Here is a 24,993-nt window from a genome sequence, read left to right on the forward strand (position 1 = left end):
ACATCAAAATGGTCCTAGGCAGATAAAAGGTTCCCTACCCCTAGATGAACTATTTACCAGGGGGAAATTTTATCCAACTGTTAAAACAGACTGGAAGCATCAATTTATTTAAGTTTGGTCTCAATTCAAGTACTTTGAATCCCAGCCTAACCAGTCCAAGAGTCTTCAACAATGTATGGCTCTTAATCAAAAAGGGAGGGGGAGTTGTGTCCATTATGCTTTGCAAACTGAAAAATGAAGCTGTCTAGACGCCCTTGGGTTATTTTGTTTCAGGTCTATCAAAGGTTAGTGTATTCTCCTCTAATCCTTACAAAGGAAGACTGCCATTCTCAGGAAACTACTTACACAGCCTGTCCCAAGTGCAGTGTTAAACTAGTGAAATTGGAACACTATATGAATGTGGCTGCACAAATGTGTATATATGTTTATTATGCACCTCTGTCATCTATACATACAAATGTACTAGATATGTGTATGCCGCATATATACAGCATGTATTCATGCCAGAAGAGTGTGTATATATGTGTGCAAATGGTATAAGAGTGTATGCATGTGTATGTATGAATGGTGCAAGAGTATGTATGCATGTGTGAATTTGTGTGTGTATATATGTATATTTGTATAAATGGTACAAGACTGGATTTGGGGGGTAGTTATATGAGTTCAAGACATCAAAATATGGCCTAAATCTGTTTTCAAAATATTCTCTTTCATTTTTAGGTGATTACCAATTCTTTGAATCCAAAGAACTTGTCTCCTAGAGGATATCTTCCTATGTTAAATTTATTCATAAATGAGGATGAGAGAGAACAAACAGGTAGGTATGCTACTGATAAAACTAAACAGTGTCACTTTTATTTTGCTATGCATCCGGAAGGGAGAGGAATTTTCCAGAGAACTTTTGGACTGCAAAATAAAGACATCTAACCGAATTAAACTTGTAACATCTAGATGCTACCTCTCCTCAATTTTCCTGTTACATTATGCTGGGAACAGGAAGTATATTGATTTTCCCATAGCAGGTAGGCTCATATTTCCAGGCAACTTAAATGAATATTAAAATTCCATTCATTTGTGGGTAGATCAACTTTACAAGTCCCACAAATATCTTATAGACAAAATTTTACTAGAATCACAAGAGATACAAAAGAGAAATGCTCACACCGTCCCCTCCCAAATGCCACTCCCCCTTCCCCAAGACAAAACTAACACCTGTTCACTTGGGTTTTTTTTAATGTTTTCCCAAGACTCTTAATAATTCTAACAATGAACATCATAACTGAATTTAGGGTCCCATAAACTTAAAAACCCCCAAACCAAAAAAAACATTTTGATAGAACTATATTTCAATATAGTTTTCTTGACAATCCTATATATTTTATTTTAAGCAGTTAAAAGATTATTCTGAGAATGAGTCCTTAGGTTTCCCAAACTGCCAAAGAAGTCCATCATAAAGAAAAGGATATATATATATATATATATATATATACATATATATATATATACACACACACACACACACATACATATATATGATATTTTATTTAAATAAATTGAAAATTAATCCCCAAGTAATTTATATGAATATGCTCAGGATGAGTAGGATATATTTTGAAAAACTGGAAAGGATTCTGCAAATCTGGGTTCTGGGAAACACAATGTAAAGCAAAGCCTGACATATGTATCTCACAGTGTTATTGCTTTCCCCATCCACTAAACAGACTGTTTTATTGTTAAAGTTGTCTTGTGAAGGGGTCTAGCTGGCAACCTTCTTTTACCCTTTGACTTTTGCATTCATGATAACTGTTTAAAAAATAGAACAAATGAACCAAATTACAAGGAGTAACCAATTAACTAGAAAACACAGAAATGTTACAAGAATTACCTTCACCATTTCAACATTGTTCTTTGGAGATAACTTAGAGAAAGCATCCAGTTCAAACTTATTCTTCAAGTTCCAAAACAGAATCTACAGAATCTCAATCTACAGAAAGGGCAATGAATTTATGTTTATTCCCTCCTGGTGGAAGCAGCTTTCAAGAACAAAAATGTAAGTCTGTCAGTAAAACATCTGTTTTCAGAAGGCTTCTCCAAAGATGACACCATCTAGGGTGGGCATCACTAGGGTAGTTTTTCCAAAACTATTTTAAAAGGCAATCTAAAATTCTTCCTACATACTTTCCCAAAATGGTTCTAGGTTTTGTTTTTAAATTAACATTTTAAATTAATATTCAATCTCTGCTACTTATAAACAGTCCACATTCATTCATGCTTTTTAGAATAAGTTTAAAGTAGAATATGAGATGCCAAGTCATTTGTTAGATTGTCTATTTCTACATTTGTCCTAATGTGTCTAATCTAAATGAGATATTTCTTGTCATCCTCTTTCTACTCTTGAGCAAAGAGTGTGAGATGGAAAATCACAAGGCTACAGTGTTGCCCCACCCCTCAGTACCCACCACCTCCCATGTTCCCCAGCTCTTACCTCCCTCAAGTCACAAAACAACATTGTCATCTGACACCAGAGCAAGACCTCTAGCCAGAAAAGCTCTTTTCACAAGAATGCTCAGCAGCTGAGGACCATAAGGAATCATATGCCCATTATCGGCCTCTAACAAATTTTGAAATGACAAGTTGAAGGCTTTTCTTTCCAAAAAGACAAATTGAGAATATCAGAGTATTAAATGCCTAAAATTAACCAAGGCAGTGCATGTTAAGGGTTATATACAAAAGGATTTAAAGCCAAGTTAAAACGTGTTTGAGTTCTACACTGTTCACTAAAATGAAGTCTGAGTGATAATATTAGTCATATGTTCACGTTCTTTTAAAACACTTAACAGAAAGGGAGAAAATATTTACCTCGCTGAGAAAAGCCTTGGGCGCAGCACTATGCTGGAATTGCCCAAGGTAAAGAACTGATGTGTTTTTCATCTATCTGAGACACTAAAATTTTCTGTCACCAAAGGTCCCATCTTCTTTCTGACCAACTTCTAAAAACCAGTAACTGCAAAGGGTTACTTAGAGTTACTTTACACTGATGAAACATAGATATTCACTGTTCTTTCATATGCATGCTTGTTTGTACATACACTGGATTATGGGAGGAAGGAAGGAGTAGGAAAGGTTGGTCATAAATTTCATAAGTGGGCTTCACCAGAAGAAAATAGCAAATACTATCATATATATATATACATACATACATACATATATATACATACATATATATATATACACATACATACATACATATATATATATATATATATATATATATATATGTATACACACACACACACACCAAGTATAAAGTTAAATAAAAATTAGACAGATGGGGGGAAAGATATTTCTAAAGTCAGAAGTTTTATCAAACATGGTTTCTTAGGGTTAAAATCTAACAACCAGCCATCAATGTAAAAACCCGTTGTAACACTGCCCAGAATCAGTGGGTTTGCTTCACACACTTGCTTCTCTGAGTTTTGATCACTCATTATAAATGGAAGGAAGCAATATCAGAGAATAGAAAGAAGAAGGAAACTAAGAGGCCTAGGAAATACATACAGCATATCGGGGCAGTTGTCTGGTTTCTCTAGAAGGCCACCCTCCATAACAAACCGGAGAACTTGTTCATTAGACATGCCCTGATAGGGCTGCTCTGCTAATGTTGCAATCTCCCAGAGGACAACACCAAAGGACCTAAAATAACAAAGAAAAAAACATTTAAAAGTAGAATGAGCAAGTTGTTTGTTGTTGTTTTTTTAAATAGAAACTAAACTCTATAAAAGTTACCCTCCTATCATTTCATCTACTTAAAGATTGAGTCTCAATAGTTCATGATGATCTGGCTATAACTTCCCAGAGTGCAATATTTAAGAAAGTAATTTTCTATTATAATTTAACCTAAGGGAATTTGGGTCAAAGAGCATCTGCTGAGTTTCTAATGGATAGCAATATTGTGCTAAGGACTACATAGGATATAAAGATTTTCATTGAATTGAAAAATAACAACGACCTTGACTTCAATACATTTACTAGTAGAAGGGGTAAAGCCAATCACAAAACAAAATGAAAAGTAGTTACAATACAAGCCAGGATGTGATAAATTCCATAAGAGAAAAAGCAAAATAAATAATATGGGGATTCAAAGGAAAAAGAATTCACAAATAATTGCAAGTTAGAGAGAGGTTAAGAGAAGCTTTCCTAGAAGAGATGGCCTTTGAAGAATGGGTAGGAATTAGGCATATCTAGGAAAAGGGAGTATCCCCAGAAGAGATAAAAAATTTAACCAAGACATAGAGACAGGAAACTTCAGGGCATGTAGAAAGGCTATCTATCCAGTGGTCTTGTTTGGCTAAAATGGAGTTACATGAAGAAAAGAAGTGGGAGATGTACAGAATGGATAGATAGGAATCAAATTATGGAAACTCTTCAATGATGCAGAAGGAAAGAGGGTACCATTCAAAGTTTTGAACAAGGCAGGGCAGTGACATTATTAGAACTATGTTTTGGGAAAACCACATAGAAGAAATATAAAGAACAGATTTGAGGGATGCTCAAAGTGAAGATGGGAACAAGCAAAGTTCAAGGGGGGAGGTGACAAGTATGAGAAATAAATCAGTGACATCTGGAATAGACCAAGGGGACAGATTCAAGATACTCTAGAGTTGGGGGCAATTTAGATTTGAAAAGCAAGAAGAGATATTAAACATATCAGAGAACAAAGGCATATTTAGAGAAAAACAGCCATGACAAGATAGCATTAATTCTGCCACACAAAACCTACTCTTCAGTTTCACTAAAAAACAACTAACCAAATAAAGAATTAAACTAGATAATAAAAGAATATAGAGGTTTCTGCATATCAGCTGTAAAAAACAAAATATGGGAATATTCTATCATTTGCATAATTAAGTTTTTCATATAAAATTCTCATTATACTCAAATTTTTCTCTATGTGCTTTTACATTCAGTTCATGTTAATTGGCATAGCACGATGGTCATCATTAAGCTACTAGGGAATTTCTTTGGACTGGACAGATATAAAGAAAATGGTGCCAATGGAATTTGTTTTACCAGAGCATTTCCATACTGGAAGTCAAGTCCCCAAGCTCAGCACAAAAATCTACAGAATATATGTATAAAAATTTGTGACCCTTTGAATTGTAAAATTTTAGGGGCTGCTTAAATAATTTTGTATTTTCATTAGATTGGGTATAAATGGATACTCAAAGCACATGTTTGTATGACCTAAATAGAATCTTAGTAGGCAAGGGGGGATTTACAACCCCACCCTATGATTCTTCATAACTTCTATTGACTGTGGAATAGTATTTATGTTACACAAGAGTTCTAAAAACGTTTAAGTACTCAGGCCCCAAAACAATTGCTTAAAAAAGACCAAGCAGGTATTTTCCCTATCACTTCTGGAATGGGAATCTCTACGTTGTTAAATATGTAAGTTCACATAAGTGACATGCTTCTAAAGGTTAAGAGTTTGTGAGGTTTGAACTGTCACACAGTAGAGTGAATGAATATCTTCTATTTTTATTGTCTCCCATCTTGGTCACACACAAGGGACTAGAGAACTTTTCCTTAAAGTGGTTCTAATGTCTAACATTTTCTCTACTTTATTTGCTTGTATTCTAGGCCATAACATGCAGCTTACATAAGCAGTATAACGTTTGTTTCTCTGGAGGTTCAGTTATCTTCCTCCATTGCTCAAAGTGCCTAGCAGGCTATCATTATCCTTCTCCAGTCCCCATGCAATAATGCCTTATGAAATAATTGTGCACTTACCTGGTATCAATATTGTAAAGATGGAAAAGCAGAATAATTTTGCTTTAATAACTAGCCAAAAAAGCACCAGAGAGTGATAGAGGTAGAAGTTCTCTAAGCTAGAGCTGAGAGACAGTCATGTTTGACTAGATGATTTTACAGATGCTGACCAATGTGAGGCAGTAATTATCATGTGAAAAGTATATTAGATATTCAGATTAGGTATTTTTAAGAACAGTTCAATATTTGGCAAGGTACTATACATAGTTTGAACATTTGTTAACTTTTTTTTTGGTTTTTGTAAGGAAATGGGGTCAAGTGACTTGCCCAAAATCACACAGCTAGGTAATTATTAAGTGTCTGAGGCCACATTTGAACTCAGGTCCTCCTGACTCCAGGGCTGGTGCTCTATTCACTGTGACACCTAGCTGCCCCATATGCTAACTTAAATGGATAATCTGAATTGATTTCAGTCTTGTAAATGTATCTGTGGAGTATTTATTAAAATGTTATTTGAATTTTTTTCTCCATTCTCACTCCTTACCAAACATCTCCACTACCTTTTCCCTGCCACACATATAAATCACAATTGGGTTTAGCATTTTCAGTGTCTATGAGGTATAAGGACTGTGTAAGATAAAAATTGTCCCACAATCAAATGTAATGTTGGTTTTCTGGAGCTGGAGTCACTTGAAAAAGGAAGGGGAGGATTATCAATGCCTTATATGCTGACGAACAGAAATATACAAACTTTTGGGTTTTTCATAATATTTACTGGTGTAAACTGACTAACTAGAAAAAATGGTACATTTTAAGAGTTCATTGCTGCATGTGGAAAACTTTTGGATAGATGTTTAGAAATGAACATTAAGCCAACAGCATGAAACACCTGTTATTTAAACTAATATAAATAGGCCACAACTACATTAACAGACCATGTTGTGGAACAATCTTAATGAGTATACTATATGTTTTAGGGCCTTGCACAAAGATATTCAAAAAATATTTATTGAATTGACTGATATATGGAATATTTACTTCAAATCTCAGTATGCTATTTTGACAAATACACTGGAAAATTGTTTTGCATTCAAAAGAGGACCATCATGATAGAGATTTAGAATTTAGAACCCAACAATGATCAACCTTGATGGACTCGCTCATTCCATCAGTGCAACATCAGGGACAATTTGGGGCTGTCTGTGATGGAGAATACCACCTGTATCCAGAGAAACAACTGTGGAGTTTGAACAAAAACCAAGGACTATTATCTTAAATTTAGGAAAAAACCTGATATCTCATTGTCTGATCTTGGTTATACTTTATGTTTCTTCCTTGGATATGATTTCTCTCTCATCACACTCAATTTGGATCAATGTACAACATGGAAACAATGTAAAGACTGACAAATTGCCTTCTGTGGCGGGGGGGGGGGAGGGAAGTAAGATTGGGGGAAAATTGTAAAACTCAAAATAAATAAAATCTTTAATAAAAAATGAATTTAGAACCCAACTCATATGAGAAAGCCATATGAAGGGAACTAAGATTTTAGTCTAAAGATGTAAAGGAGAGAATATAAATATATTCAAATCTTTGAAAGGATATAATATAGGATATCTTATAGAAAGTAGATTTGTTCTGTGTTGTTCTAGAGCAATAATGTAAACTTGAACCAGTGACTTAGAAAACTACAATTTAATATTGTGTATTTATGATGTACTGTATTTTTCTTTATCTTGTTCAACATTTCCAAATTAATTTTAATCTGGTTCTGCCCATGAGGGAGGGAGGTGGGCTTGACATTTATTTTAAAGAGAACAGAACTGGGTACAGCAGTTAAAAACTATGACAAAGAAATTCTGCCTCAACAGAAGAAGGAACTTTATGACAACTAGAGTTGTCCAACAATGAAATGTACTGACTCAGTTTCCCATCACGGGAAGTATTTAACCAAAGATTCAACAAAAGATTAAAATGGTTTCACCTATAAGGGGTATTTTGCTGTTATTATGTTGTTTCTGTCATGTGTGACTCTTCATGACCCCGGTTTGAGTTTTCTTGGTGAAGATACTGGAGTGGTTTGTCATTCTTTCTCCAGATCGTTTTACAGATGAGGAAACTGAGGCACATAGGGCTAAGTAACTTGTCCAGGGTAACAGTTACTAAGTGTCTGAGGCCAGGTTTGAATTCATGAATAAAATTTTCTTTGATTCAGTGAGTCCATGATCTCTTACATTAGGTCAGATGGAATTCTCTTTAATTGCAAATATATTAAAAGTCAGGATTAAGACAGATTAGATGCCTACAAGAGGAAGCAACCTTACTTCACACTCAGGATAGCAGCATATAGGAGATATATATTCATTCCTATCTTGATAATCTAATTCTTAAAAGTCTGCAAAAAATGGAACTTTAATACTTTAAAATTTAATTTAAAAAGTATCCGATATTTATTTTGCTTCTTTTTTTTTTAATTGATTCTATTTGGTCAAGTAGTGAAATAGGAGACTGGTAGTAAACATCTATTCCCTTCATGACTACTTTTAGCAAAAATAGCTAAAGTAGCACTAGGGATAAAAACAACTTGCTTTTTGCTCTCACTTCTATTTTCTAAAAATGGGATTGATTTGGTAAGCATAAAGGTTCCTTCTTGGACATTCTTATTTCACTAATGTTCCAATATCTGACCTCATAATGAAGTAACAATGATTTGCTATGTCACAAATAAATGCTATTTCTAATAGGCACCTGACTCAAAAAAAATGGGCCTGAGCCCTTAGAGATTCATGAGGTTAAAAAACTGATGTAGGTTACTATTTAAATGGTTCTTCTGTGTTGTCATCCAGACTGTTGGAAGTAAACAACACATAAGCAATAAGATCCCCTGCTATGAAAGCCAAGAAACCATGTGATACTTTGGGAAGCTGACATGCCAGAATGTCCAACTATTTGCCAAGACCTTCAATTATGTTTTAGAGACTGAGTACCTATCTACAAACTTGCTGAGAAAGGAGGATAAAGAAGAGGACACAGCTTGAATTCTCTGAACTTGTCCAAAGCTACTAGACTAAGAGACTTTTATTAAGAAGGAAGATATTTTGTGTCCCATTCTAACTATGAGTCAGCAACCAAGTATGCCTACTGAAGAAAAAAAAAAAACAGATGGAACTAACGGGAAACATAATAGACACATAAACTTTATATATTAAAAAAATAAAAAAGGCAATTAAAGATTCATAGTGGGAATGGCACTAAAAATGGGTTAAAAGACCCTGAGCCTGCATCCCAACTATATCACTTAATCAATTTGTATTGATCTCTTTGAATATCAAGTTCCTCACTTGTCAAATGTGGATGTCCCAGATATCTCACAGTGTTGGGGAGATCAAATGAGATACTACATATTAAAGTATTTCATAAATAGCAAAGTACTATATGAATGAGCCTGGTATCAATATAAATTAAAGGATTTTAGGAACAGAGGAAAGTAGGAAGGAAGGAATGGAGGGAGGGAAGGAAGGAAGGAATCAAATGTGAACATGCAGATGAAATATATTTATAAATGAAAAAGAACTGCATAACTATGAGGTGGTATTATATATATTTTCAGGTGTATAAATATATATAAAATTCAGATATATAAATACCTGGACAAGTACATGTACTTATCAGATATATTAATACACACACACACACACACACACACACACACACACACACACACGTGACTCCCCCTCCCTCACTGAATTCAGTACTTCCAATTTTTCTCTTTTTCCCCCAACTCATACCCTTATACTTGGAAACTTTAACAGTCATAATGACATCTCTTAAATACAGTAATCATTCACTTACTCAATCTATTTACTTGCCATGACCTTTGTGTCCCATGAATCTACATTAGCCATACACAAAGCTGATCATACTCCTGATCTTGCATCTCACAAAGTTATTACCTTCATGAATTACAAAAACTTCTTATCTGGTCACAATCTATTAGCTTTTTGCCTCTCCCTTTGCCTTCCTTAACAAATTCTATTCGTCATCTGTACTGCAACTACCCATCCTTCTGACCTCTCAATTCTCTCCCAGACTATCTCCCCATTAGTCACTCTCTTCTCTTTTCCCCATCTTGACCCTTTGGTGAACCAATTTAATTCTATGGTCATTCTCTTGAATCCCTAGCCCCCTTCCCCTTATTCATATTCATCCAGACTCCTCTACACATGCTGATGAATGAAGGTGGAGAAAAATCACACAAATGTTCTGACAGGGCTCATGACAAATTTATGTTACATAACCTCAAATAGGTCCTCACTGCTGCTAGGTAATCCTGTTTGTTTTATCTGACTCTCCTATTCCACTCTCCCCAGTAGCTTTTCCAATCTATTCATTCCTTCTCAAAATTCTCATGAATTCCTCTCCCTCTATCCTATTAGCTTGAGAGTCTTGATTCATATTTTATAGAAAAAAAAAGAGACCATTTGCCATGAGCTCCCTTCCTCCTTCACATTTCCCATCAGATATTTTCTATTATTTTCTCCTCCATCTATTTTATAAGATGAACTGGCCTTATTTTTAGACCCTTTACTTGCTCAAGCAATCCCATTACATGCCATCTCCTTTAAGATAGTATCTTCTATCATTCCCTTTTCATCACTTATTTTCACTTTCTACCGTCTCCTTCCCTATTGCCTACAAATATGCCTGCATCTCACTCCATTATGAAAAAAATCCTTTGAATTTTCTAACTCCACTAATAAACACCCTATTATATCTTCTGCCTTGTAGAACTAGATTGTGTCTAAAGTCTATCTACAATACGTACCTCCAGTTTCTCTCCTCTCAACTCTTCTTCTTAATCTCTTATAGTCTGACTCACTTTACCATTCCATCCAAACTGCTGTATTCCAAAATACCAAATGATCCCTTGGCAAATTCTCTGGCTTTTCTGTAGCTTTTGACAATACTGATCACTCTCTCTTCCTTGATTATCTCATCTCTCTAAGTTTTCCAAACACCATTCTCTCCTGGTTCTCCTCCCACCTCTCTTTCCATTTCTCTTGTCTCCTTTGTTGGATCCTCTTCCAGATCAGGATTTTTTAACTTTAGTGGTCCTACAGTGTTCTGTCTTGAGCCCTCGCTTTCCCTCGCTCCATACTACCTCATTTGGTGATTTCATCAGCTCCCATAGATTTAATTACTACTTCTATGCTGATGGTTCTCTTTCAACCTATCCATAACCAACTTCTCTGCTGTCTCCCACTGCCTTTCAAACATCTTGCACTTTATATCCAATAGATATAATCTTAACTGTTCAAATGAAACTAATTATCTTTAAATGATCTCCCCATTTTTGAATTTTTAAATTTTGGTCTAGGGCAACACCAACCTGCAAACTCTTGAAGATCTCAACCTAGGAGTCATCCTTGATTCCCTGCTATCTCTCAACCTCCCTGTACCCCTTTCATCTGTTGCCAAGACCTATTGATTTCACCTTTGTAACATCTCTTGGGAATGACCCCTTCTCTCTTCTGACACTGGCATCACTCTGGTGCAGGTCCTCATTAATTCATGCTTGGGTCATTGCAATAGTCTGTGAGTGGGTCTGCTTGCCTCAAGTCTTTTCCCTACTTTAATCCCTATTCTGTTCAGCCACTCAAGTAATTTTTCTAAAGCACAAGTCAAATCATATCACTCCCACCTCCACCAATTCAATAAACTCCAGTGATTCCCTAATCCCTCCAGGATCAAGTACAAAATACTCTGTTTTAAATTTAAAGCCCTTCTTAACTTAGTCCCCTCCTACCTTTCTGGTTTTCTTACACCATTACTCTTCTCATGTCCTTGATCAAGTGACTCTAGCTTCCTGACTGATCCATTTATATGATAAATCATTCTCTTGGATCTAGACATTTTTTCTGGCTGTCCCCCATCCTGGAATGCTCTTGGTCCCCAATTCAACCTACAAGCTTCCTTTAAACCCCAATTAAAATCCCATCCTTTACAGCAAGCCTTTCCCGACTCTTTTAATTCTAATGACTTTTCTGTGTTAATTATTTTCTATTTATGCTGTATATAGATTGTATATATTTGTTTACATGTTGTCTTCCCCCATTATATTGGCAGCTCTTTGATAGCTTGAATTGCCTTTTCCTCTTTTTTTTATCCTGAGTTCTTTGTAGGTGATTGATACACAAATGTAGTGATTGATTTAAGTACATGTAGAATGAGAGAATAAGAAAAGATTAAAAATGAAAATATGAATATACTGATGTGTGTGTATATGTGTGTGTTTGGTTCTGAAAAATCTCAGTTCTTAAAGAATGATCTAAACTAACCCCCTTCCAAAAGAGTTATGAGAATTTCAATCTCATCATTCCTCCCCACCTCAGACTGTTCCAAAGAATAATTCTTCTTTTAGTTGCCATCCTGATACAAGAATTCTAGATAATGTGTTGGATTAAGGAAACTAATCTCAATAATGGGCAATGGGGTGATATAAAAGCAGCAGATGAAAGAGGTAAATATTTAAGCTTGATTTGTTTTGATTTGTCTCAGTAAGGATGAGTTTTAGTTTGTTAAACAAAATTTCATTACCAAACATCAGAATGTGTTGTGAAGACTCCATCCTTAAGTGACTCTGGAGACATCCAGCGAACAGGTAACAATCCTTTACCTCCTTTTCGGTAGTAATCTGTTTCATAGATATCTCTTGTCATACCAAAATCTATAAAATTGAAAGAAGGAATAATAGACTTAAATTATTCAAGCAATTCTTCAGAGGAGAAATGAAGACACATAATAAACATGTGATCATTCATGTCATCCACTACTTTGTTAATAGTACCAAATAGAATGGATGTGATAGGAATGCATGGCACTAATAGTTAAATATGAGTATACTTCATGGTAATAAAACCAGAAATTGAACAACTCTAAATGTCAACAAATTAAAGGATGATTATTTTCAAGAAAAGATCTCAATGATTTTTTTGTGTTTAAAAGTGTTTACCACAGAGTTCCTTTAAATAGCAAAATATCAGATATTTTAAAGATGTAATTAATAAAAGTTTGCTATCTTAAAAAAACTGATTCTTAATCCATAAAGCAAACTAATTTTTTCACTTCATGTTATTACCACTCCAAGAAAAGATTATCATACAAGAAGGTAAAGACAAGGCACAGAGATTCAGGATTCCAATTAAATCAAGATGAGATTCTCTCTATCCCATCCCTTAAAAAAAAAATTAGGGTCTCCCTATTTCACTCAGGCTGGAAGTGCAGGGGATTATTCATTATCCTGATCTACTTGGGAGCTTTGGCCTACAACATTTCAACCTGGGTTGGTTTTCCCCTTTTTAGGCAACTTGGTGGCTTTGCTCCCCTATTTTCAGGAGCTCACCACATTGATACTGGACTTTGTACAAACATAAGATCAATATGGCCCACTGCAGCTCAGGATTTCTGAGCCCAAGAAACCTTCTAATCTTCTCCCCTCACGAAAACCATAAACAGGAAAAGCAAGACCTACTCATGGTGAGATTCTTAACAAAGTTATTACTTACAAACTACCTAAGATTATTATTCAATAATAGTTTTCAATGGATTAATCTTATTCAGATTTTCAAGTTTCCCCCATTTCTGTGTCCTTAGCAGATGGTATGTAAATATTACATCTAGTTCTCCTTCAAGTCTAATTAATTTCTTTCCAGGTTACTTTATCTAAAATATAACAAAATATTATTAACTCTTTCTTTCTCATGGCAAACTTTGTTTCTTTAAAACTTTCCTTTACATCTATTTCCTCAACAGATTAACCTCACTTTTGCAAGTATGCAAGGCTGAAAAGTACAAGAGCATCTTAGGCCTTAATCAAATAATTTTCCTGCATTTATTAAAAGCTATTAAACTTGCTTCTATTTTAAAAAATGAGTACATATCCTTTTTGATACATGAAACATGGTTTGGGGAAATATTTGTGAGTTCAAGATTCCAGTCTCTGATTTAGCCCAGTGTCAACACAAATCAGAGGGTAGAATGGGTGGGGGGAAGGAGGTTGGAGAAGTAATGGAGAGGGGGTAAGAGAAGGAAGAAGTGATGAATCCATCCACAGAGAAATGGCTATAAAGATTTTACTTATTGAAAATTTAAACAGACTTGAAAAAGATAAGATGATAAGAAATTATCTGCAAAAATGCCAAAGAAGTAACAATAATAATGATGATAAGCATAATAGTAGTAGCAATAGTAATAGCAATAGTAATAACAATTTAATGATAGCTAACAGTTGGCCATACTAAGCTCTTTGCAATTATTAATATTATCTCTATGTTAAATTTGAGGAAACTGAGGTAAACAGAGGTTAATTAACTTGCCAAGGGTCACACAGCTGCTAAGTGTCTGAAGTCAAATTTGAATTCAGATCTTCCTGATTTCAGGCCCAGGATTTTATCCACTAAATCACTCTCTAGTTAAATAGAACACAGAAGAGCTTATGTGATTTTATTATAAAACTGGCACAAAACACCTGTACTTTTATACCAGTCTCAGGGAGTTTAAAAATCAGGTAATATGTAAGGATAGAGTGAAACCCATATTTGATCTAAATAGGTTTCTGTGGGATTATTTTACATTACCAGCTGAGGCTGAAGGTCACTGACACAGCACAATGTCTAGACCTAGTGGGTACTTAATAAATTGATTGATCAAAAGTTTTGATTTGATCAATAAATAAGCTGATTAGCCAAATGAAACTTAAAGTGAGGGTAAGAAAAAAAAACAAATGTCTGACATGATGCCTTGTACATATCAAATTAATAAAATGTTTTTCATTGGGGGGGAGGCTGTCTTTGCTTTTAAAAATGAGAACAGGTTATACAAAGAAAGAAAAGCAAGACCTTTGGCAGGAAAAAGTTCCACTGTGAAGAACTCAGGAGAACAAGCAACCTTCAAGGGCTTAAGCTTACCTATTCATTTCTTTTTTGTACTCACATTTCCCTCCTCCTCTCTTTGACTCTTGGTAAAAACCCCAGAGAAACGATTTTTAGCCATTTCTGGTTAGTCTATATGGGCTATGTGCCCTATAACTTTTGCAACAAACCCAATATTGGAGGTTACATAACCTAGGCACACATGTCAGCAGGTATTGCATGAATTCTTCATGACAATAAGTTTTGTTTAACCCTATATAAGAACAAATGTAGAAACACCTGCTTTGGGAATAATTCTTTAGGTGTTATTCACAATTCTCTGAGGTGAGGGGGACCACAAAAATGCCTCATTTAAAAATTATAGTTAAATGATATTTAGAGTGGTGGGGGTAAGAAAACATTCCATAAAAAGTATAAAATAAATACATGAAAAAGTTAACTTCTGAAATAGTCTTCTTGGACTATAATAATTTTCTGCTGACTTTTCCTTTGTGCTTATCAGAACCATTAGATGAAAATGAAGAAGCTAGGCTGTTTCCACAGCAACACCGTAGTTTTATTTGGTGTATGTTTTTCTTGGTGTATACTAAAAATAAGTACACTTAAGATGGAAACACTGATCACTAGAAACATTACTAGCCAGCAACCTAAAATTCACTTAGGATCTCTGCTTTTGTTTTGTTGTTGTTGCTTATCAGTAGGTCTCTAAGTGAGGTCTTGCCTTGTCCCTTCATCTCCCAACAACGGCACATCTTTCCCTATTTTGATCAGAACTTTTATTATTAGGAATTTAAATAACCACCATCTCTAAAGAGTTTGGGGGAGTCTTTGATTTAGGGAAATCTATGTTTAACGGCATAGGAATTTCTACCACAAACAAGGACTACATTAAGACAGAATGAAAGAGTGTCTGGAAAGATAATTGAAAGAGCCCATCTAGGGCCAAAATATATGAACTCTGGAAAAGGGAAATGAGAACAACTGCAGATAAATAACTTAGCTGAAATTTTTCAGGGCTCTTGTCTATCACATATTCAAAATACATAGACCCATATGACATATTGTTGAGTTGCTATCATTCCTGAAAATGATTATCATACAAACCCTGACTATGGGAGACAAATATGCCAATTCCAAGAGCAAAATTTTTCCTTTAAAAAAAAAATTAAAAAAAAACACTTCCAAAAACAAAATAAATTGTTATTAATACAAAAATATATCAGAAAGGTAAAAGACTATTTCCTTGACAGAGCTGCAAAGTTGGAAAGGTAAAGAAAAACACACCTCCAATTTTGACGGTGAAATCTTCAGCGACCATGCAGTTCCTTGCAGCAAGATCCCTGTGGACAAACTTGTTGGCATTGAGATAGGCCATGCCATCAGCAATCTCTCCAGCCATCTGAATCATCTTCTTTAAGGTTGGAAGCATCTGGCATGGATTATTCTGATGGAGAGCAATAAAGGAATCAAATGTGAGAGAAATTGGGAATTTGTCCCTTTCAAAAGCTGTAATGCTTTTTCTCAATCCTATCACCACAAGTCAGTCTGCTACAGAATCAGCATGTTATTATGTAGACCATAGCATCTGCTTAGTGGTAAAATCATGTGCTCACTCCCTAACCACATCAAGCTCAGCTACAATGAGAAACGCCAATTAGCACTCCTTTAGACCAGGGATTTCTATTTTGGGAAGTACATAAAATGTTTAAAGAGAAACAAACAATTTTTGGTATTAAGAATTCTATTTTACTCAAGCACCTAGAAATTTATACTCCTTTTAACTCACTGGTTTACCAAGGACAAAATATAGCTAAGAAAAGGTCATTTAAAAACTAACGTGAATGTTCCTGCTTTTAAAAAACAGGGCAGACATTCAAATACATAACTCTCCTGTCTCAATTTTCTCATAAACTTCCTTATATTCCTTCAATCTTCTTTTCATATTTAAATTCTCCAATAGCATAAAAGCAACTACTCAGTCAGTTAGAACATGCTGCTGTTTTATTATTGTTTGCCATTTTCCCCCCATCATGGAGTTTTCTTGGCAAAGATACCAGAGTGGTTTTCCATTTCCTTTTCCAAATCATTTTACAGATGAAGAAACTGAGGCAAACAAGTGATATGCTTAGGGACAAACAGCTAGTAAATGTCTGAGGCTGCTCCTGATTCCATGCCTACCACTCTATCACATATGAGATATCTAGCTGTACCCTTTACTGTGTCTTTTATATGGTAGGCATTGTGCTAAGTACTGGAGATAGGGTATAAAGAAAGACACAAAACATTTCCTACTCTCAACCAGTTCATAGTTTAGTGCATACACATGCAAACAGCTTTGAAACACAAAGAAGATAAATTGGAGATAATGCTTCTCTTAGTTGTTGGGATTTTAGATGGGACTTAATGGAAGTTAGGGAAATCTGGAGGTGTAAAGAATTTGCAGACATGGAGAATAGCCAGTGAAGATAGAGATGAACTGTGCGCCACATGTGAAGCATGGCAAGGAGTCAGTGCATCACAGAATACATAGAGGGGAGAAAAATGTGCAAGAACACAGAAAAACTAGGAGGAAGCCAAGTTGTGAAGGACTTTGAATGCCAAGCAGAAGACTTTTTATTTGACCTTAGAGATGATAGGGAGTGATAGGGAGTGACTGAATTTTAATGCATCAGTGGGTGTGTGTGTGTGTGTGTGTGAGAGAGAGAGAGAGAGAGAGAGAGAGAGAGAGAGAGACAGAGACAGAGAGAGAAGGTCAGATTCGCACTTTAGCAATTAATTTTATAAATGAATAGAGAACAGAGTTGTATGGGGAGGGACTTTAAGTAGGAAGACCAACTAGTTAGCAATAGTTTAGTTTTGAGATGACAAGGGATTGCAGCAAGACGGTGGTGATGTCAGAAGAGAGAAAGGATTGTGTATGAAAGGTGTTAAGAACCTTGGCAACTGTTTGAATATGGATGGTGGGAGAAAAATGAGAAGTGGAAGATGACAGATAATGGGTATGGTGGTGTCCTTGATAGTTACACAGGAGTTCAAAATGGGTGAGGCAGAGAGTTTTTGGGGAAAGACAATAAAAAGTTCAATTTAAGATGTTTAAATTTAATTGAGTTTTAGAGGTCCATGGGACACCTAGCTCAAAGCATTTGAAAGCAACTGGAGATGCAAGTCTGGAGGTTAAGATCTCATTTTTTTTTCTGCTTCTGTTCAAAAGCATTCACTTTATTAATTGCATGAAAACTCTCTGATGATGTAAATGCTTTCCTCTTACTACTGACAATCTTGCACATCTATAATAATTTGTAATTCAAAAACTACTTCCCTTTATAGTATTTGAGCTTTACAATCCTGTCCCTACTTGAAAAGGTAAATAAATAAAAGCCAGAGTAACTAAAATTGAATTTCAACATACAATCTCTAACATAAGTAGTAAAAAGAAAGTAAATCTATTCATAATTTTTGAGGAAAATATAAAAAAAGCACAGGGGTTCACTGATCAACCTTTGTGAGATACCCATACTACACTAAGTATAAATAGACCAATTCTTCAACTACTTAATTATGGTAAAAGTCTCTGAACCCACAACTGTAGTCTTCAAAGATGTCTAGGAGTCTCCAGCATTTTAAATTATTTATAATTATTTTAATCACAAAATGCTACTTCATGTAACTAAAGATCAATAGTTTTATAAATAATCTTGTATTATCTTTTCTTCCCTTGATCAAATATTTCCCTTAAGTTTTTGGTACTTTAAACAGCATTTCTAAGTCTTTTTTTTTTTGGTTCCAAAAAGCCTGAAATTTTTGAGTACATATGTCACATTTAAAAAAATTATTGAGGGACACCCTTTCTCCTCACACTAAATAGTTTATGAGGGTTTAGTTATAGATAATTTGCTGGATTCAAAATTAAAATGTCTTAGTATTGTTATGAAAAAAACAATAGCACACATCTCAGGGAACTCCTGGTGATCTCCCAGACTACACCTTAAAAACCATTGCCTTAAAAATAGTGTATGTGTTTACAGAAAACTCACAATCCATGATAAATCTCAAAACAGAAAGACTAGAAGATAATTCTGATCAATTACATTTGATGCATTGCTTCAGTTCACTGTGATAAATGGTAGCTCTTGCAGCATACATTCTGGTGAATAGGGATCATCAAGTCTTTGAGAATTATTTAAGAAATGTGGGTCCACTAGGAAGGATGGCTAAGGCAGGCCTCTTGTTTTAAGTATCTTGTTGTTGAGTAGTTTCAGTCACATCTGACTCTTCATGAACCCATTTCAGGTTTTCTTAGCAAAGATAGTAGAGGTATTTGCCAAGGTCTTCTCTAGTTCATTTTACAGATGAGAAAAACTGAGACAGACAGGGGTTAAGTGAATTGCCCAGGGTCGCACAGCTAGTAAATGTTTGAGCCCAGATTTGAACTCAGGAGGATGAATCTTCCTCACCCTATACTAGCACTATCTGTACCACCTACCTGCCTGAGGATCTCATTAGGTCACACTAAAAATAAAATGATATCATCCAGAATCACAGAACTAGGAAGTCACTATGAAGATCATGTTGTTTAACATCTTCACTTTACAGAACAGAAAACATCTCCATAGAGATATGACTTTCCAGTGGTCACAAATCTACTTAGTGGAAGACTACCTAGGTTAACCAATCCTCAATCTCTGAACAAGGAGAGTAATTAATTGGGAAAAATAGAAAGTGATGGTTGGAAAGTGGAGGCTGGAAAGTGGAGGCCTCATTTTGGATCCTCTTAAAATTGTTTAGAAAATAGATATACTTATAACTTTTCACTGATAATGAAATTTTTCCTCTCAACGTAAAATGGAGCACAATTGAATTTATCCTACGATTAATTTTTCAACAAACCATCATTCAATAATAAAAATCATACATGACAAAAGTAGTCTTAAAAGCTGAATTGGAATTGTAGATCACTGGTTTTCAAAGGATGGTATAGACAATTTTTAAAGGAGGAACTTTTAGTTATTTGTACCTTCACAGACATCACATTCAAAAGTCCTCGAGGAGTTATACACATAGACTATTAAAGATAAAATGAAATCAGAAGTGAATTATCCTGTGGAACTAAAATGAAGGAAGTTTCACTTGGGAGATGGTAAAGTTTCAGATTTAATGAAAAATAAAACAAAAAATGTGTTCAAATGGAGAAAAGCTAATACAATTCAGGAGAGATAGGGATAAAAAGGTTTTGAAGAGCAAATCCCAAACTTTAGGGAGTGGAATTGTTGACCTACACAGCCATCGATAAAACAGGGTCAATTCTACAAAGAATTTTAAGCTCCTCTTAGGCCCAACAAAAACAGACAGTCTATAACATTTAAAATGTGAAATTTCATATCCAGAATCTGCTAATGTGACTGGTATCATTATTAAACGTTCATCTACTTGCTTTAGAAAACAATTTTTACTAATGCTTGATATAGGCTTAGGAAACTGGGACATAAGGAACATCTAAAAAATGGCACCAAAATCATTGGTAGAATGAGAATTGGAACTCACAGTCCAAACTATTGATTTGAACTCCAGTGAACATTCACTAAGTAAAGTGCTGTTTTCTATTTTTAAACTCTAAGATTAATTCTTCAGTCCTGTGAAGTTGGCAATCTAGTTTCATAGTCACAAGGATACATGCCTCAACCATGAAGGCAGCAGGAATAAGATGATGGCATGTGCACATGGGTAGGAAGAAGGTACATTCATTTTTAAATACCCTCAGTAATTTTTGAGCCTGCAATGACAAGAAACTATATACAACTTATGATTTTATAGAATGGACCTCTTGCGACATGTTAAATTCTCTGATTGGGAAACTATTTAGATCAGTTAACCACTTATATGACAAATAACTACAAATCTTAGAAAATAGTGATTTAAAGATCCTATCTATCCCTGAAGACAGATTTTAAATATTGGATAACATCATGAAATCATAGGCTCCTGAATAGCTGAAATGAATCTAGATTACCTTGTGCAGCCATAATTTTATAGTTGAGAAAAATGAGGTACAGAGAGAAAGTGACTATCCAAGGCCCAGAAAGCAAAAGAGCAAGGAATGCAACACAGGCATCCTAATTCCCCAGGTAAGAGAAGAGTGGTGGTGGTGCTAATAGTAGAGGTAGTAGTAATAGTGGTAGTGGTGGGAAGAATAGTAGTAATATTAGTAGTGGTAGTGGTGGTAGTAGTGGTAGTGGCAGTTGTAGTGTTAGTAGTAGTAATGATGGTAGTGATGGGAGTAGTAATAGGAAAAGTAGTAGAGGTAGAAGTAGTGGTTGTAATAGTAGTGGCAGTGGTAGTGATGGTGGTGACAGTAATGGTAGAACTCATACTATTGTTACTAGCAATGGTGATAGTAGTAATAGAAGTAATAAAAGAAATAATTATCATTGATACAATTTTTAAAGGCAAACAAATAAAAACTGACCTCTGACTCTGGCCTCAGAGATCTGAGGTAACTTTTGAGATCCCCTCGAGTCATCAGTTCCATGATGACTAATGTTGGCTGGCCCTGGGACACTACTCCAAGCAACCGCACCTGGAAGAGAAAACCAGATGACTCAGATACTAGGTCCACAGGGCTTTGCTCCCATCCTCTACTGCTAATACTGCCTTACAGTGCTGCACAATTGAAGTGATGATGAGGAGGTTTTAGAGCATAAAATACAAGAGTTATGTGTTACTTCCCCTGTATCACATCTAGTAAAATGGCAAGCATAGGCAGATATAAAGTGATGATTATCAGTAATACTGTTTCCAAAAACAGGTAGCTAAGAAGTCAACTCTAAATATGTACACATACGAAGAATGAATTGCTTTCCACAGACTTTTCATTTCAGATTCCCCTCCCCCCTACAATGCAGCATCTAAAAAGATCTTCCTCTTACCACATGATGACAATTGAATTCTTTCATTACTGAAGCTTCATTGAGAAATTCAATTCTTTCCCGCATGCTTGCTGCTTCATTGACTGTCTTGATGGCTACTCTGGTTTCAGGCTCATCTTTCACCACACCCTTTGCAACTCCCTCATATACCATCCCAAATGAACCCTGCCCAAGTTCTCGACTCATGGTGATCTTTTCTCGAGGTACCTCCCATTCATCTGGAACGTACACTGGAAAAGAAGAAACAAAGCATTTAGTTTAAATTTATTTAAGGGGGAAACCCAAACAAACTCTTCCAACACATGAATATGGAACAGGTAAGTCCATGGTCAATTTGCTCAGAACATTACTAACTACAATATACAGAGGAATAATTCCAAGAAACAATAACATTAGTTCATTTTAGTGTTCCAGGGACCTCTCATGAAAATAAGGCAATAAACTTAACAAATCTCAGTATTTCATATATCTGTGATTTCAGAGACTTTACATATATAATGGGGATCATACTGCTTATCTTCTTAATGGATGGAAGAAAATATGGAACACCAAAATTTTTAAAAATCATTGACCCCAGTCCTAAATAAATAAAACAGATTTTAGTTCTGCTAGTTAAGGCTTCAAGATCTCAGAGTCATCATGCTAAGATAAACCACTGCAATATAATTTTAATGAAAGAGGTTGCAATAATACTGGATAATGGTATTACCTGTTATAAATTACACAAATAATTACTATACATTATCCACATAGGAATAGATGAAAATACAAAAGGATGACCTTTGAAGCCCCTTAAAACACCAAACTCAAGATATGTTTTAGGAAGTAGTAGCTCTCTATGTAGTATAGTTTTTAAATTCACTATAAATAAATTGAAGGTAGAAAAGAGATTCACAAAAGGAAAGGGACAAGAAGAATTTCAGAAAGTTTGTATCCTGCCAGTCTTCATCCACGTGAAGAGCTGCCAAACCAGAAAAGAAGAGGATTGAGGACAACTCTAAAATGAGCAGGCCAGCTATTTCAGGTTTATTTTATTTTTATTCTAACAAATATTTATTGAGTGCTTACCACATGTAAGACACTATCCATAATACAGATCATTTTAACTTCAAGACACAAGTTGCTGTATCAATCTACTCAAGATCTGAATGTAAAGGTCTTAAGTAAAATAAATGCTAAAAATATTGCCAACAAGAACAGGCTAATACTAGTACCAAAATGTACTATTATTATGCAGTATCTTGGATGGGAGGGAGGTGGTTAGGACAAAAACGGTTCTGTTAGAACAGAATGAGCTTCTAACTGCACTTCTGTGGTCCCTCTAATTCAGAAATCAGAGTACTCCAGTATAACTAACTTGATGGGAGAGAAAATAATTCTCTAACAGTCAGTATTTACTACAGCTATTGCCAATAGCTTCTCCATAAGATAATCAGGTTCCAAGTATTGCATTTGATTGAAGCCAACATTAGATAGTATAAATATCACTCAAGAGTCACCCACAGGAATATTTACAAATTTGATCTACATACTAATTCCTAATTTTCCTTCATGAGAATTTAATACTCACAGTATACAAATCTTTAGAAATTTAACAAAAGCAAGTCTGTACTCCATATACTTAGCTCATACACTAAAAAAAATAAGGAGGTAGTCCACTTAAAATTAGAACTATGCAAGACTGCCCAATAGATAAGACTATTTACAATACTCCCTTAGGAGCTATAAAAGTCAGGGTCCATAACCATTTATTTCAAGAAAGTGGTTTGCCTTTTAATCAGAATTAACTGTGCAATGTGCAGTAAAACATGGAGTTTAAAACAGTTAAACTTATTTCTTGGAGGGAAGGGCCTCTGAAGTCAATAAATTCTTCCCTTTATAATCCATGAGAAAACTACTACACTAAGCCAAAAAGTTCAACCAAAAGCCATAAGCTTCACCGTTCACCTGAAGGGCTATATGAACAATGTTATCAGCTCTTCCCTGTTGGATATTTTCAGTGTGTTCTGAAAAATGGTTATAGGCAAGTTCATTTTTGGGAAGAAGTGAGTTTTTAAACTACTCCTGAATCACAATGTCACTTTGTCACCTTTTGAGGAAACCACCTATATTCTGCTTGTCAAAAGGATGGAGAAATTAAGTTCAAATGAGGTGACAGTGTTCTAACCAATCGGTCTAGCTGACACCAAGGTTTTTAAAGCAGGTTGAGTGACATTTTGAAAAAAGTAAGAACAGAGACCCTCAGTTATCAGAATTATTCATTATTCTCTCAGAGTAAAATCAAAAACATCACAGAGACTGTTTTGCTACATTAATGCATTCCCAAATCTTACTTGACATTTCACTGTCAAAGCTACAAATATGCATGCACCTTCTGTGTTTGGTTTTAATCTGAAATAATACACATTCTCATCTGTTTGGCATATTTTTGGTGTGGTCTTTTACATACAAAAAAGAATATAGTAAATTATTTCTCATTTTCTCACTTAGAATTTGACCTTTTTATTTCCATAAGTCATATTTACTCTACATTATTTGCTAATATAAATAGAATTTCTTATTTTTATATGGTACTTTCAAATTTTTTAAGTTGTTTATATATATATAAATATATAATCTACTGTGTTAACAATAGCCACCACTGTTAAAAAAAAAAGTCTTCAATGCTTTTTATTCTTTCTTTAAACTCTTAGAGAAGGAAAACTCACAAACCAACATCTCTTTGTTTCAGAGACTTGATTTGATTATTCTAATACAATACTCCAAATAGCCAAGATCTCATTGATAGAAACAATGATACAGACTACCTATGACTCCACCTTGTATTATTAGTAGTAGGAGTGGTTTTAACACACTGCAAAACTTATCACCTGGAAACCAACAACTAAATGGTGATGGTCTTTCATAAATTAATTAGGTAATTCTCAGATGATACAAACAATTTATTTCTGGGACCATATACAAAGATTTTCAGCTTGGTAGGATCCAGAGAAAATTATACTATGTTGGCATAGCCTCTGAGAATTTACTGTGACCTATATGCAAAGAAGAAGAAGAAGCATCAGTCTTTAGTGGAAACTGGAAGGAAACAACTGAGCTGCCAAACCATATTCAGTAATGGCCAAAAGAAAATGTGAAGAGATAGAGAGAAGGCAAACTTTATGATACTAGTGAATTAGAGGAATAGGAGAGAAGAGAATAAATTCAAATAATATTTTAAAATAAGGACAATAAATAAATAAATATAAAAACTACAAAGAATGCCCTTGAGTAGACAAAAATTATTTTAAATATATAAAAATCATCTGAATCTAAAATACTTCGCCAACATCATGATTATTTATTTTCTAGATGTGAACATTCTAGTA

At 34.9% G+C, this 24,993-nt stretch overlaps 1 protein-coding gene across 2 annotated transcripts in view; it reads right to left on the reverse strand.

Moving 5' to 3' along the window:
- Nucleotides 1-24,993, reverse strand: part of IGF1R (insulin like growth factor 1 receptor) — a 388,410-nt gene that overhangs the window by 16,803 nt on the left and 346,614 nt on the right. For both annotated transcript variants that reach the window (XM_074234180.1, XM_074234181.1), the window contains exons 17-21: nucleotides 21,626-21,855; nucleotides 21,166-21,276; nucleotides 15,987-16,146; nucleotides 12,370-12,499; nucleotides 3,559-3,693 (exon numbers count right to left, since the gene is read on the reverse strand). In XM_074234180.1, coding sequence (XP_074090281.1) covers nucleotides 3,559-3,693; nucleotides 12,370-12,499; nucleotides 15,987-16,146; nucleotides 21,166-21,276; nucleotides 21,626-21,855 — 766 coding nt within the window. The remainder of the gene's footprint in view (nucleotides 1-3,558; nucleotides 3,694-12,369; nucleotides 12,500-15,986; nucleotides 16,147-21,165; nucleotides 21,277-21,625; nucleotides 21,856-24,993) is intronic.

The sequence above is a fragment of the Macrotis lagotis genome, chromosome 4, assembly GCF_037893015.1.
Source record: "Macrotis lagotis isolate mMagLag1 chromosome 4, bilby.v1.9.chrom.fasta, whole genome shotgun sequence".
In the NCBI taxonomy this organism is placed as follows: domain Eukaryota; kingdom Metazoa; phylum Chordata; class Mammalia; order Peramelemorphia; family Peramelidae; genus Macrotis; species Macrotis lagotis.